This window comes from Jaculus jaculus, chromosome X (genome assembly GCF_020740685.1).
Source record: "Jaculus jaculus isolate mJacJac1 chromosome X, mJacJac1.mat.Y.cur, whole genome shotgun sequence".
Taxonomy (NCBI): Eukaryota; Metazoa; Chordata; class Mammalia; order Rodentia; family Dipodidae; genus Jaculus; species Jaculus jaculus.
In genome coordinates, this window is record NC_059125.1 from 130,127,878 (window position 1) to 130,142,718 (window position 14,841).

Here is a 14,841-nt window from a genome sequence, read left to right on the forward strand (position 1 = left end):
CATAAACACTTTACATGAAAACTGAAGTTGCATATTGCAGTAGCTCTTTAACCATGAAATAAATCAGTTACACAATTACCAAGATCAATTCTCCTAATACTATCGTCTCCATGCTGTGTGGAAGCTAATACGGCTTGAATGCAACCAGGGCATGAGAAAGCATTAAGAGTACTTTATGCATGGAGAACATCAGCACATTCCAAGTCAGAACAGCTCCTTTGATCCATTGCCAAACATTACCAGCAGTGCTAATGGACTGTGTTCTGAGATGATCTTGCCATTTGCTTGGTCAATGTTGTTTTGAAGCAGTAATGATGAGACTGGACCTTAACATCAACGGAGAGCACCCTACTTGTGTGCTTAGGTCTATAATGCCAGACTGCTCATCTTTCTATTCAATTCTATTCACTTCTTGAAAAATCACTCATATTATTTTGGGCCAAAATACACTGCAAATCAAATTATGGGACCACTGAGAAGCCATTTCTCTATAGTATTTCTTTTAATGTTTCAATTTTTTTTTAATTCTTTGGTGATGGGTAAGCACAGGTGCACCCACACAAGAGCCCATGTGTGGAAGTCGGGGACAACCTTTGGTAGTCACTCCTCATTTTCTACCGCCTTTGAGACAGGGCTTCTGTCGTTCTTTGCTTTCTGAGAAATTCTCCTTTCTCCCCTCTCACCATTAATATGCTTAGATTGCAGAAGCCTATTATGGCTTATGGCTTTTTCGTTTTAAAGAAAACATCTTTTTTTGTTAATTTTTTTTTTTGCTCATTTTTATTTATTTATTTGAGGGTGACAGAAGGAGACAGAAAGAGGGAGATAGAGAGAGAGAATGGGCGTGCCAGGGCTTCCAGCTACTGCAAACGAACTCCAGACGCGTGCGCCCCCTAGTGCATCTGGCTAACGGGGGTCCTGGAGAATTGAGCCTCGAACCGGGGTCCTTAGGCTTCACAGGCAAGCACTTAACCGCTAAGCCATCTCTCCAGCCCAGCTTCTGGCTTTTTATAGAGCACCTGGGGAATCAAACTTGGTTACTTAGTCTCGAGTGACAAGCACCTTATCCACTGAATCATCATCCCAGTCCTTAGAATAGGAATCTTAAACTTAGAGATAGATCTGGATCATTAAGACCCTCTACTTTCAATAGATTTTTGGGAATAAAATATTCACTCATTTAAAAAAAATCTCTATTGATACATGCTTTTATATGTATAAAGAAACATTGGGGGCTGGAGAGATGGCTTAGTGGTTACACACTAGCCTGTGAAGCCTAAGGACCCATTTGAGGTTTGATTCCCCAGGACCCCTGTTAACCATATGCACATATAACACGTCTGGAGTTCATTTGCAGTGGCTGGAGGCCCTGGTGCTCCCATTCTTTCTCTCTCTCTCCCTTCCTCTGCCTGTCACTATTAAATAAATAAATAAAAATAACCAAAAAGTGTTTTTTTTTTTTTTTAAAGAGGAAATATTGGAAGGGTTGGAGAAACTGAAGGGCTGGAATTGGAACTGCAGAGATTATCAGTGGTTAGAGTTATTGGACTTGGAGACTTGTCACTGGCTGGAGTTATTGGACTTGGAATTACAGCTTGATGTTGGCCCTCTTTAAATCTTGTTTTGGTTGAATATTTCTTTGCTAGGCCCAATGCTATCTTTTAAGTATTTATTCTGTTCCATTATGGTATTGGGGGGTGGTATTATGGCTCAGTTAAAAGACCTTGGATTATGGAGCTGTTTGAACATCATTGGGATCTATAAAGATGGACTTAATACATTACATTTTACATCATGGATGCTTTTCAGTTAATAGGGGCCAGGGGCGAAATGTGGTGGTTTGATTCAGGTGTCCCCTATAAACTTAGGTGTTCTGAATACTAGGACCCCAGCTGAGGGCAATTTGGGAATTAATGCCTCCTGGAAGCAGTGTATTGTTGGTGACAGGATTATGGGTGTTATAGCTAGTGTCGCTTGCCAGTGTTTAGCACACTCTCCTGTTGCTATTGTCCACCTTATGTTGGCCAGGGAGTGATGTCCACCCTTTCTGCTCATGTCATCATTTTCTCCTTCCATCTTGAAGCTTTCCGTCAACTCTGTAAGCCAAAATAAACCCTTAACCCTTTTTTCCCCCAAAGCTGGTCTTGGTCGGATAATTTCTGCCAGCAATGTGAACCTGACTGCAACAGCGGTTAAAGGGCTTGCATGTAAAACCTACAGACTCAGGTATGATTCGCCAGGACCCACGTAAGCCAGATGCACAAGGGGGCGCACGCGTCTGGAGTTTGTTTGCAGTGGCTGGAGGCCCTGCCGTGCCCATTCTCTATCTAGTTCTTTCCCTCTTCCTCCCTTTCTCAAATAAATAAATTATATCACTGGAAGAAGACACACATTAAACAACTAACAAGTTTGGGGGGGAAGTGTGGGGGAAAGGGGGTAGCTGGATGCAAGAATGGGAGACCAACTCGCTTACTACTTTTGTCATGTATTGTTTGTATTTTGATTTGGTTAAGTCTCGTTTGTACTGTGGAAGTGCTTGCTATGCCTATATATGCCATAGTGCCTATGTGGAGGTCTGTTCCTTTCCTCTCCTACACCTTTCTTTCTTTCTTTCTTTCTTTCTTTCTTTCTTTCTTTCTTTCTTTCTTTCTTTCTTTCTTTCTTTCTTTTTTTTTTGAGAGTGACAGACAGAGAGAAGGGGGCAGATAGATAAATAGATAGATAGAGAGAGAGAGAGAGAATGGGCGTGCCAGGGCCTCCAGCCACTGCAAACAAACTCCAGACGCGTGCGCCCTCTTGTGCATCTGGCTAACTGTGGGACCTGGGGAACCGAGCCTCGAACTGGGGTCCTCAGGCTTCACAGGCAAGCGCTTAACCGCTAAGCCATCTCTCCAGCCCACCTACACCTTTCTTGACATAGGCTCTCTATTTTTGCCACTGCTTGTGCACCAGTCTCGGTGGCCCTGGAGCTTCTTGGTTCTTCAGGTTGGCCCTCCTATTGCCAAAAGCACTTTGGGATTACAAATGCATGCACCACTCTGCATCTAGCTTTCCATGGGTGCTAGGGGAATTGAACCTGGGCTAGCAGACTTGTAAGCAAGTGCTGAGTCATCTTCCTAGCCCCTGCTCTAGATTTTTTTTCTTTTCACAATTTTTATTAACATTTTCCATGATTATAAAAAATATCCCATGAAAGCCGGGCGTGGTGGTGCACGCCTTTAACCCCAGCACTCGGGAGGCAGAGGTAGGAGGATTGCCATGAGTTTGAGGCCACCCTGAGACTCCATAGTGAATTCCAGGTCAGCCTGGGCTAGATTGAGACCCTACCTCGAAAAACCAAATATATTATATATATATTTAATTTTTATTAACATTTTCCAGGATTATAAAAAAAGTCCCATGGGAATACCCTCCCTCTCTCCTACACTTTCCCCTTTGAAATTCCATTCTCCATCATATTGCCTCCCCATCTCAATCATTCTACTTACATATATACAATACCAACCTATTAAGTACCCTCCTCCCTTCCTTTCTCTTCCCTTTATGTCTCCTTTTTAACTTACTGGCCTCTGCTACTAAGTATTTTCCTTCTCACGCAGAAGCCCAATCATCTGTAGCTAAGATCCACATGAGGGAGAACATGTGGCGCTTGGCTTTCTGGGCCTGGGTTACCTCACTTAGTATAATCCTTTCCAGATCCATCCATTTTCTTGCAAATTTCATAACTTCATTTTTCTTTACTGCTGAGTAGAACTCCATTGTATAAATGTGCCACATCTTCATTATCCACTCATCAGTTAAGGGACATCTAGGCTGGTTCCATTTCCCAGCTATTATAAATTGAGCAGCAATGGCTTAGATCTTTTTTAAAGGATAGACACATAGATCAGAAGAACATAGTGTACAGATGTAAGAAACAGAAATAGATACATCCAAATATACCCTGGTGAGTTGTTAAAAATATTTTTATTTATTTATTTATTTGAGAGAGAGAGAGAGATAGAAATAGGCAGGTAGACAGAAATAGATAGATAGATGAGAGAGAGAGAGGGAGGATGGGCACAGAGCCTCCAGCTACTGCAAACGAACTCCAGATGCTGTGCCCCCTTGTGCATCTGGCTTATGTGGGTTCTGCGAAATTGAACCTGGGTCCTTTGGCTTGCAGGCAGATGCCTTAACCACTAAGCCATCTCTACAGCCCATATTTTTTTGAGAGGGCCTCACACTGTAGTCCAGGTTTGCCTTGAATTTGCATTAATGCTTATGCCTCACCCTTTCTGAGTGCTGGGTTTATACCTGACTCTCATGTTTTGGTTTTTCAACCCTGCCAGCACATCATCTAGTTAAAAATTGAACTAGATAAGTGTATATTATACTATCTGCTTCACTGATGAACTTAATTTTCTCTGCCATACCATCTTTCTTTTTTATTTTTAATTAATTAATTAATTTTAAGGTAGGGTTTTGCTCTAGCCCAGGCTAACCTGGAATTCACCATGTAGTCTCAGGGTGGCCTCAAACTCACAGTGCTCCTCTGACCTCGGCCTCTCCAGCGCTGGGATTAAAGGCGTGCGCCACCATGCTTGCCTTCATCTTTCAATGAGTTTTCAGAGATCTAAAAAGGTGTGGTTTTGGTGAAGAATTAGGAGTTAAGTCAAAAAAACTCAATTTGTGAGGTGTAACATGGAATGTAGTTGTAGTTTTCCCAATAAATCCTAAGTTGGAATTTTCCTGGGTGCTTTTGTGTTATTACCAAAAGGGGAGTACTTTCATATTTGCTTAACCATGAAACAGGTCTTACACGCATACACACACACACACACACACACACACCCTCTTCTAGTAGATCCGGCCATTAGCTTAGTAAACCCTTTCATTATGTAACTAGACATATTCTCCCAACACAAAGGAGGAAGAGGAATTTTGGGGAGCACCATCTCTACTTATTTTAACTTTTTGGTTCTATGGTCCCAAATGACCATTTATATTTCAGGTAAACTGTTAAGTTTTTAAAAGTCTAGTGACAGTTTAAAAGTACAAGTTAATTCTCTTTTGATAATCTTTTCTTTACTCAAAATAATAGAAATAATAGGTAGAGATGGATTTCCCCCATTGTATCCCTTTTCTGTCAATATCCTACATGTTTCTTAAAGTACACTGTGTGTGAAGTGTATTAAAAAATATATAAAGGACTTGGCAAAACTTAATTATTTCACATGCTGTTAATATTGGAAAAGAAGGTCTTCTTACGAGGCTTTTATTCTGCGTCTAACTCTAAACTCTTAAGGTTTTCAAATACTCAATTTGCCTTTATTCTTTTTTTTTTGGGGGGGGGAGTTAGGAGTAAGCCTGCCAACTGGTTAGTATCCAAGAGTTATCCAGTCAGACCTGAATGGAAAAATCTATGATTTGTTTATTTCATAATTCAAGTTCAAAAGCAAAAGACAATTTAAATAAAGGAGTAACAGAAAAACGTAAAGCAAGAAAACAAATCAGTAAGAATCCAGAAGAACCTTCAAGAATATTTAATTCGGAAAATGTTATTGGTTTTGAGGACTTAACTGAAAGAAAGCAGCTGGGCAGAGTTCAAGGTTTTAAATTAAAAACAATCTAACAAGGTCTATAGGGATAACTCTTTGAGCCATATTTTGGAGACCAGATTCATTTCTACCAAGTAAAAGTAATAGCAGTCTAAGCTAAAAAGGAAATTCCTCACAACTGAGGTAGTTACTAAGTATCAGCACATTTTCCAACTTCTCACAAGGCAGCTTAGTTATTTACAATCTATTTTTCCTCAAACAAATGGAGTGCCTGCTTCTTAACTTTGTCTTCTATGATTTGCTTTGAAAAAGAAAACACTTATACACACCAGCCAGAATATGCCTATTTTATTAACATCATGCTTTAATAAATAACTGGCTACTTCTAATAAAATTAAGCCTTTGTTTACAACAGCCTCCCATATTTCATTTTGACCATTCTGCAGAATTTGGTGTAAAAAGTTGAATGAAATGTAGACCCTGAGCTATCAAGTAATTATGTTTCAATATAAAAATAGAGAATTACTCTTACAACTGAAGATTGAACAATAACACAAAACAACCTCTCTGTGGGATTTGGGTTCTGTAGAATTTGTTGGGCTCTTTCATGTTTAAGTTCAAGAGCAGGAAGAGACTTGCAGGACTGCAATCTTTCTGAAGACTTCTGGGAACCCTGTTTCAAATCCGTGATCTGTTATAGTCTCGTAGCTTTATGAGCAGCCATTTGGTAAGGACACAAGGAGCAGACAACTAAGGGGACAAGGCAGATGACAGTCTTTGGCCTGTGACAATAGATAAGGCCTTTGCCAGTTTACCCATGGAGCTAAATGTGACCAATAAGATGTGGTCTTCTCAGCCGGGTGTGGTGGCGCACGCTTTTAATCCCAGCACTTGGGAGGCAGAGGTAGGAGGATCACCGTGAGTTCTAGGCCACCTGAGATTAGTAAATTCTAGGTCAGCCTGAGCTAGAGTGAGACCCTACCTCAAAAAAAAAAAAAAAAAAAAAAAGAAAGAAAAAAGAAAAAGATGTGGTCTTCTCATCTTTATCTACTCCCATCTCTTCTCCAAAAGAAAGTATATGAAAACAACCTGGACACCTAGCACTCCTGTGCACCATAGGCTCCTTGGCCGGTATAGGGAGCTCACTGTTGCAGACTACTTTGCGTCCTGATGAACAGATCAAAGTGGGATCAAATTATATACTTTACACTCTTAAAAAAAAAACAAAAACAGGATCCAAAACATGCAAACAGACATGCACAGACAAAAACTTCGAGTGTTGGCAGCTATTCCCTGAGCCCAGGCTGTACCCCAATTCTGGCTAGGTCCTTGATGGCTCCCTTATATGGCTGGATTTAGAATCTGGATCACTCTGACAAGGGCAAACCAGTGAGACTGCTGGTTAATTATTGGTGCCATCAGCATTAAAACAACAACAACAAAAAAACCCAAAAAACAAAAAACTGTAAGGTCCGTGAGGATATGAAAACTATTACCCAGTGGCTAGCTAACTTGCCTGGGTTAAAAACACCCTCAAATCCAAGCGTGTACATCCCAAATGTTTTTTATCCTTTGTGGATGATTAAATCAATGCATCACTTTCCTGGATGGGATGTACCTGAAGTGTAAGTATGTTCGAGAAATCGACCTATATGTCTGTAATCTTAGCTTACTTACATAATTCAACTCAACCAAAATGAGTGATGGTAGTCGGCAGTCTCTTTCAACTACCAGCTACGAATGATGTACACCTTTATGCACTGATGTTTAAGTACAGTCAAACAAGTGGCTCAGAAGCCTGCTTTTGTGTGCTAACTTAATAGTAATAAAACCACAAGTCACCTCCACTTGTTTCCAGATAAGGCAGCTAAAGTAACAGGGAATGGAAATTTTACGGCTTGTTGGGCTTTTTCTTTTAATAAGATAACATGATAAATAAAACCTGCTTCTGTACAGCTATTTAATATTTTCAGAAATACGTACATGATACATGCCAAGAAAGGACCCTGGTTTTCTTGGAAGAAACAAGGTGAGATCATAATTGGAAAAGAAAACCCCCACAAACGAAATGAGCAAAAACAAACAATAGTGATAAAAATCACAAATGAACAACTAACTACAGTTCTGTACCTACACTGTTAGCCACGTTTAACATGATTCTGAGGGAGCAGGAAAAAAAAGAAAACAAAACAAAGAAACTTAATGTCGGATTTCCCATCTGTCTCCCCAAACTGAATGAAAAAACAAAGTCAACATTGTTTCAACCAGTGGCCACATCGTAAAAACTGTACACTGTTGTCCATTCATTTAAAAAGCAAAGTCACTAGGATGGTAGAAAAGTGATAACCAGTGCCTTTTAACTTTCTGAGGATGAACAATTTTACTTGGAGTCTGAAAATTATCTCCACTCTCTCTGCATAACCAGGAACATGACGCAGAGGGCAGCGAGGAGGTAGGGCTGTGCCCCCACGCGGGCACCGGCGCTGTCGGCTTTACCATTGGCGCTCTTTCCAGAGTGGTCAGTGGCATTGGACTCAAACTCTGAAGGGCACTGCTGATACTCGCATCCACTTCCACTGCCTTCTCCACTGCTCTCGTCACCTGTGTTGGAAAATGGAAGAGATCTCAATGCACAGGCTGTCCTCACAAGGCAGACAAAACCAGCCCATACTTAAAGTCACCGAGGCTTACTGATATCGAAGAAGTCCACGTCATTCCCGTTGTAAGCATTCTTCATTTTACTAGTCATAACCCGAAGGGCCATGATTTGACGAAGGATCACTATGTCCGGTTTGCTGGTGTCCACTTGGACCTCCGGGTTGTTGCCCTGGTTGGCTAATCCATTTCCTGTGACTGCAAACAGGTACCTGAAGTGAAAGAAATGGCCCCCATTAAGATCAGCAAAGCAAAACTAAGACATTGCCAACAAATGCTACTAGATTCTAGTATTCCCACTGAACATGGTGAACTTGGAGCGGTAATTGTTCTTCTTCCTGTGCACAGGTCTTGGTTTTGTGATTTGACCATGAGCTTTGGGAAAGTGACCCATCTGTGGGAAATTGTTGGGATCAAAAGTAAAAAAAAAAAAGGGGGGGAGGGAGCCTCCAAATGAGTTATACAGTATACTGGGGAGAGACCCAGAGGGACTTTATTTTATTTTTTAAATTAGTTTTCTATTCAGCAAATACAGGCAGTTTGGTACCATTATTAGGCTCATCCGTGACCTACCCCCTCCCCAATGGCCCCTCCTTGTTGATGTATATGGGTCATGCATTGTGGAGTTAGCCCACAGTTATTGGTACGATAAATGTCTCCGCATATCATGACCCAACATGTGGCTCAGAGGGACTTTTTAAGATATATATTTTATTTATTTGACAGACAGACAAAGACAGAGAGAGAAAGAGAGAGAGAGAAAATGGGCAAGCCACGGTCTCCAGCCACTGTAAATGAACTCCAGACACATGTGGCCCCTTGTGCATCTGGCTTACATGGGTCCTGGGGAATTGAACCTGGGTCCTTTGGCTTTGCAGGCAAATGCCTTAACTACTAAGCCATCCCTCCAACCCCCCAGAGGGACTTTAATGAGAACCGATGTTTTATAAGGCCAATGGTCACAAGCATTAAATGCTTTGAAAACAATGACACTAAAAAAAAAATAATAACCCAATGACTCTATTGGAATATTCCTAATGTTAGACTAAAACTGTCAAACCCTCTACAAGGATCCAAGTGCCTTTTCAACACCTGTACTAAAAAGCCCCATGCCTAAGAACAGCCAGAAGCCTTCTGTGGCATTGCTTTCTGTGGCATTGCTTCCTGATGCCTTGGGTGACCAGAGAGCCCTTTGCCAAGTGAGCCAGGCACCCAAGCAGAGCCAGGCTGACCTGCTTCTGCCTTTGCCGTTCCAGCAGTCATCTTCGTTGGTGTTTCCCGCAGCCATCCTCTCATCGTTGCACACGTTGCTTGGGAGGGACGACCAGAACTTCTTGGCTTGTTTCAGCTTCTCCTTCACGTCAGTAACCTAAGTAGGGAGGGAAAAAAAATGTCCTGTGTAAACCAACACAAAACTCCCACGAGTCAGATGCTGTGGTGGATGCGTATGGAGAGGCTGAGGCAGCATGGTTGTGATGCCAATTTGAGGCCAACCTGCAATGCATAGCAAAAGCCTATCTCAAACCAAACCAAACCAACGGATGTCCCTTTGGTCATTTCTAAGTTTTTCTGAGAGTGATCTAAATGCGATTTCTCGAGTGCATGCAGAAGAAAAGTATGCAGCTCAAATTCATGCATAGAAATATAGAATCACACAGAGGAATTAATAGAAATGCAAATTCTGAAGGAGTTTCCTAAAGCCAATGTCCACTTGACTCTTTTAATGTAACTATCATGAGGCCCGACACAATGATGATACACGATTCCTTGCGTTAGGATCAAGCTTAGATAACATCCCCTTTGGGTTACTTTATTGCCATTCCTCTTCCTCCCTACCTGCCGGGGACTTCCCAGGTTCCCTGCTTCATGTTCCCTCCTACTTCTGTACTAATACGCTGATACTGTCCCGACATGCTGCCAAGTATACAGCAATCGGTCTATATTCCATTATTCTTCTCCCGTCTTACCACTGCCCATCTATCTCCTTATTTTAGGAAGTCTGGACCATCAAATACTTTTGCCCCTTTGATGGGGCCATTTGAGAACAGGGACCTGTATTTTTTTTTCCAAGCTTCAATATGTCTAGTAGCGGGTATATGGTAGGTACTCAATAAACATATGGTGATACTAAAAGGAAGTTTGGAGATTAAATTTATTACATTCATTTCCTTGACTATAAAGGAACTTACTGGGCTAGAAAATGACGCACAATTACTGCCATCCATCTACAGTTTGTTTGGTAAGTTACACCTTCAAAGACCCATGCTCAGGGCTGGACAGATGGCTCAGCGGTTAAGGTGCTTGCTTGCCTGTAAACCCTAAGGACCCAGGTTCAATTCCGCAGTCCCCACATAAGTCAGATCCACAAGGTGGTGCATGCGTCGGGAGTTCATTTGCAGTGGTTGGGGGCCTTGGCATGTCCATTCTCTCTTTCTCTCTCTCTCTCTCAAATAAATAAAATATGTTTTAAAATACCCATGTTCGGGCTGGAGAGATGGCTTAGCGGTTAAGCAATTGCCTATGAAGCCTAAGGACCCCGGTTCGAGGCTCGGTTCCCCAGGTCCCACGTTAGCCAGATGCACAAGGGGGTGCACGTGTCTGGAGTTCATTTGCAGAGGCTGGAAGCCCTGGCGCACCCATTCTCTCTCTCTCTCTGTCTTTCTATCTGTGTCTGTCTCTCTCAAATAAATAAATAAATAAATAAAATTAAAAAAATTAAAAATTAAAAAAAATACCCATGTTCATAAGCCTTCCAACTAGAAGTCCTCCCCCCCCCTCTCTCTCTCTGTGTGTGTGTGTGTGTGTGTGTGTGTGTGTGTGTGTGTGTGATGTGATGTGTGGATAGTGTACGCATGTGTTTGTACATATGTGTATGCCCTATGCCCACATGTGCACAGGCCAGAAGAGAATACTGGGTTCCTTCTGTATCACGTCTATACTTCTATTTCCTTGAGATGTCTCCCTCACTGAACCTGGAGCTGCTATTTTCAGTGAGACTGGCTGACCAGAAAGCCCCAGTGATTCCTCACTCTGCCTCCTACAGGACTGTTGTTATAGGTGGCATGTATGGTCATGCCCAGCTTCTGACATGCGTGTTGGGGAGTGAACTCATCCCATGCCAGGTTCTCTCAAGGCCTCATGCTTGTGTGGCAAACACTCTTAACTCCTGAACCGTCTCCCCAATTCCCCTCTCCCTGCTCTTTATTTTTTTTGGGGGGGGTTCTTGAGTTAGGGTTTCTCTCTAGCCAAGGCGGACCTGGAATATACTCTATAGTTTCAGGGTGGCCTTGAACTCACGGCAATCCGCTTACCTCTGCCTCCCGAGTGCTGAGATTAAAGGCATGCACCACCACGCCTGGCTCCTGCTCTTTATTTTTTTGGTGTGCATAAGTCATGTATTTATGTATGTGTGTGTGCAGATGCGTGTATCCTATGTTCATTCATATGAAAGCCAGAGGAGGGCATTAGGTGTCCTATTGCTTTTCCAGATTATTCCCTTGAAACAGAGTCTCTCTCAATGAACCCAAAGCTGTTGTTTTTTCCATCAGACTTGCTGACCAGTGAGGCCCTCATGCTTATGCAGCAAATGCTCTTACCCACTGATCCACCCCCTCCAGTGCCTACAAGTTCATTTGTGAGCAAGGGTTTACAGTGCTTTGCCATCAAACATAGCTCCTCCTCCCAAAGTGCTCACCAGTCGGTCCAGACTTGTGCCAGCTGCTGTGGTTGGGCGCTGCTCTGGGTGATATGGCCGGAAGCGAGCGCTGAAGGCACTTTCAGAGATGGATCGAGAAATTCGACCGGCAGGGAGAGGCTTGGGGGGCCCACATCCCTGGAAAACCTACATGGGAGCAAGCGAGCTCATATTAGGTCAGTTGCAAGACGGAGGGGCCCTCTAGCTCTCTTGCCCAGCACCCTATCTTCATTACCTTCTGAGACACCTGGACACTATTATCTTGCATGTTCATAATTGCATCAGAAATCTTCACATCGATGGGATCCATGACTGACTCGATGTTGAAAGGACCCTCCAGCCTCTCCGCCACCATCAGCATGGCATCTAGCGTGAAGTTTGAGGAAGAATATAGCACACAGAGTAAATCGTTAGTTCAGCCTGGAGCCACCAGGCTCATTATTGGACCAACTTGTTTCCTGCATGGGAGGGGAGCATGTTTTCAGGTCTATTTCCAAGACACCAAACTGCAGTAAGCCATGACATAACACTAAGTCTCTAGAGTGCAAAATGGTGAGATGACCATTCAATGATGCACTATTGCTAGAGTGTCAGCTAGTGCCCAGGCTAACAATGCTAAGGCTGGAGGCACAATGACATGTCACTCAGCTCCCCTAGGATGGTCTCCCTTCAGGTTCCATTTATAAGAGGCAAACACATAAATCAGTTAGAATCCTGGCATACCAATAGTTTTCTCATTTCTCTCAAACCCCTTTCTCTTTGCTTCCTTCCTTTCTTTTTTTTCTTTTCTTGAGGTAGGGTCTCGCTCCAGCCCAGGCTGAACTGGAATTTACTATGTAGCCTCAAGGTGGCTCCGAACTCATGGTAATCCTGATCCTCATCCTCTTACCTCTGGGATTAAAGGCAAGCACCACCATGCCTGGCTTCTTTCATTTCTCTTTTTTTTTAAATTTTTGATTTATTTATTTGAGAGCGACAGACACAGAGAGAAAGATAGATAGAGGGAGAGAAAAAGAATGGGCATGCCAGGGCTTCCAGCCTCTGCAAATGAACTCCAGATGCGTGCGCCCCCTTGTGCATCTGGCTAACGTGGGACCTGGGGAACTGAGCCTCGAACCGGGGTCCTTAGGCTTCACAGGCAAGCGCTTAACCGCTAAGCCATCTCTCCAGTCCTCTTTCATTTCTCTTAATGAAAACTCCCAGATCCCTAAGTGCTCAGTTGGGAAATACAAATGAAAGTGTCCTACGAATTCTAATGACTTTTCAAATAATGAAACTTTGGATCATGCCATTTCGGGGTTGAGATATATTTCCCATTACAAATGCAAGGGCCTCAATTTATTTTAAACTAATACACATGCCTCTTTGTCTTTCAGCAAAAACATGACACGAAACACAACTTACAACTTGTCTGTTCACAGTGTATATCTTCACCAATTACCTGCAAGGCACGTTTAGACTTTGGAGGAGCCCAGCATTTTCCACAAAGAATTGAATGCCTTAAACAAAACAAGCTGTATTTGTTTTCTTGCCATATGTGCTTGTTGTGATTATGAGGGTATTTTTGTCTGATACTTGCACAAAATTAGAACTCTTGGAAATGAAATCACCAAAGGAGAACAAGGATGTTTCATTAGTGACAAGAAATGAACTTTTAAACTTGTTTTCTTCTATTATACTCTAGGGCCAACAAGTGAGTTGGACTCTCCAGGTAGTCCAAGGTCAACCCGCTAGAAAGAAGAGCTCCTTTCTAGAAGGCTGATGTCTTTCTACATCGCAGCCCCCAGCTGAGCATCTGTGTTAGCTTTCTAGTGGAAAGGGGTTTAATCCTCAGTATCTCAATGAAAAAAAAAAAAAAAAAAAAAGGTCATCAACTGTTCACCTTCAACCTAGAACAAATGCTCCGCAACATTTTCAATCATGAGGCTATTTCTTTAAGCTCCAAGTCCAATGTCATCAACAATGAATAGACTTCTCTGAGATGTAATTTCTTTAAAGTAATAAATGAAGTTTCAGATTGCACTGTGGTAACTGCCGATAAAGTGATGCCTCTAACCTCTGAGTAAGGGCTGACAACATGAATATGCCATTGTGCTGGAGGGGAGGAAAAATGCTTTTGATGTGCTCGCAAAAGGAGAACTTTTGTAAACGAGGGGAGCACAACGTAAATGTGTTCATCATTGTCAAAGCGTCACGACTGCCATGTGCGGAAAGCACATTCCTCCGTAAGCCAAGAAGAAACTGCTGGCTCCAAATAAAAATATTATGAATAGAGAGATAGTAAACATCCAAAATGCAGAGGTTTAAACAAGGGGGGAAAAAAGCACCCTCAGTGCACTTTGTACCTACTTATTCCCCTAGTGAGGAGGAAAGGCCAGATCACTAATGTGTTTGTGAAAGGAAACATAAACCCTGATTCTTCTGGCTGTTTGGCGTCTTTGTAAACTTGGAGTCGCCTGGCCATACACAAGGGCCTGGGAATGGGGAGGCAAACCGGGCCTTTGTTGGGGCCGGTGCCATGGCGTTGCATGTCGCACGGCTGAAGAATGCGACTGAGGATATATTCTACCCACAGCCCACAGCCCAGGAGCCAAAGCTGCGTGCAGCCCTGCAGGAAGTCCTGATTGGCCATCCAATGGCCTTTCTATAGCAGCCACCCACCCCGAAAAGAAGCACCAGGATAAATCCAAAGATGGTTACTCTGGGGTTTTACTTTTCTTCTGGCTGACATAGACCATAGACTCTTGTTTGTGGGATATCTGACTGGCTCCTGCCTCCTGCCAAGAACTGGCTGGTATCTCTGCCAGCTATCCCACTACTAAATTCCCACTGGCAGCAACATGTGATATTAACAGGGTTGACGTTGAGTCAAATAAATGTTAACACAGTAACATGATGTGACAGAGGACAAGTTGTACCTAGAAATAATTTATGATGCTCCAGATACCAATT

At 42.7% G+C, this 14,841-nt stretch overlaps 1 protein-coding gene across 1 annotated transcript in view; it reads right to left on the minus strand.

Moving 5' to 3' along the window:
• Positions 1 to 7,483: 7,483 nt before the first annotated feature.
• Gpc4 (glypican 4) overlaps positions 7,484 to 14,841 on the minus strand; it is a 142,049-nt gene continuing 134,691 nt past the window's right edge. The window contains exons 5-9 of the mRNA XM_004653980.3: positions 12,125 to 12,255; positions 11,890 to 12,036; positions 9,428 to 9,564; positions 8,232 to 8,407; positions 7,484 to 8,141 (exon numbers count right to left, since the gene is read on the minus strand). Of these exons, the coding sequence (XP_004654037.2) occupies positions 7,939 to 8,141; positions 8,232 to 8,407; positions 9,428 to 9,564; positions 11,890 to 12,036; positions 12,125 to 12,255 (794 nt within the window). The 3' untranslated portion in view covers positions 7,484 to 7,938. The remainder of the gene's footprint in view (positions 8,142 to 8,231; positions 8,408 to 9,427; positions 9,565 to 11,889; positions 12,037 to 12,124; positions 12,256 to 14,841) is intronic.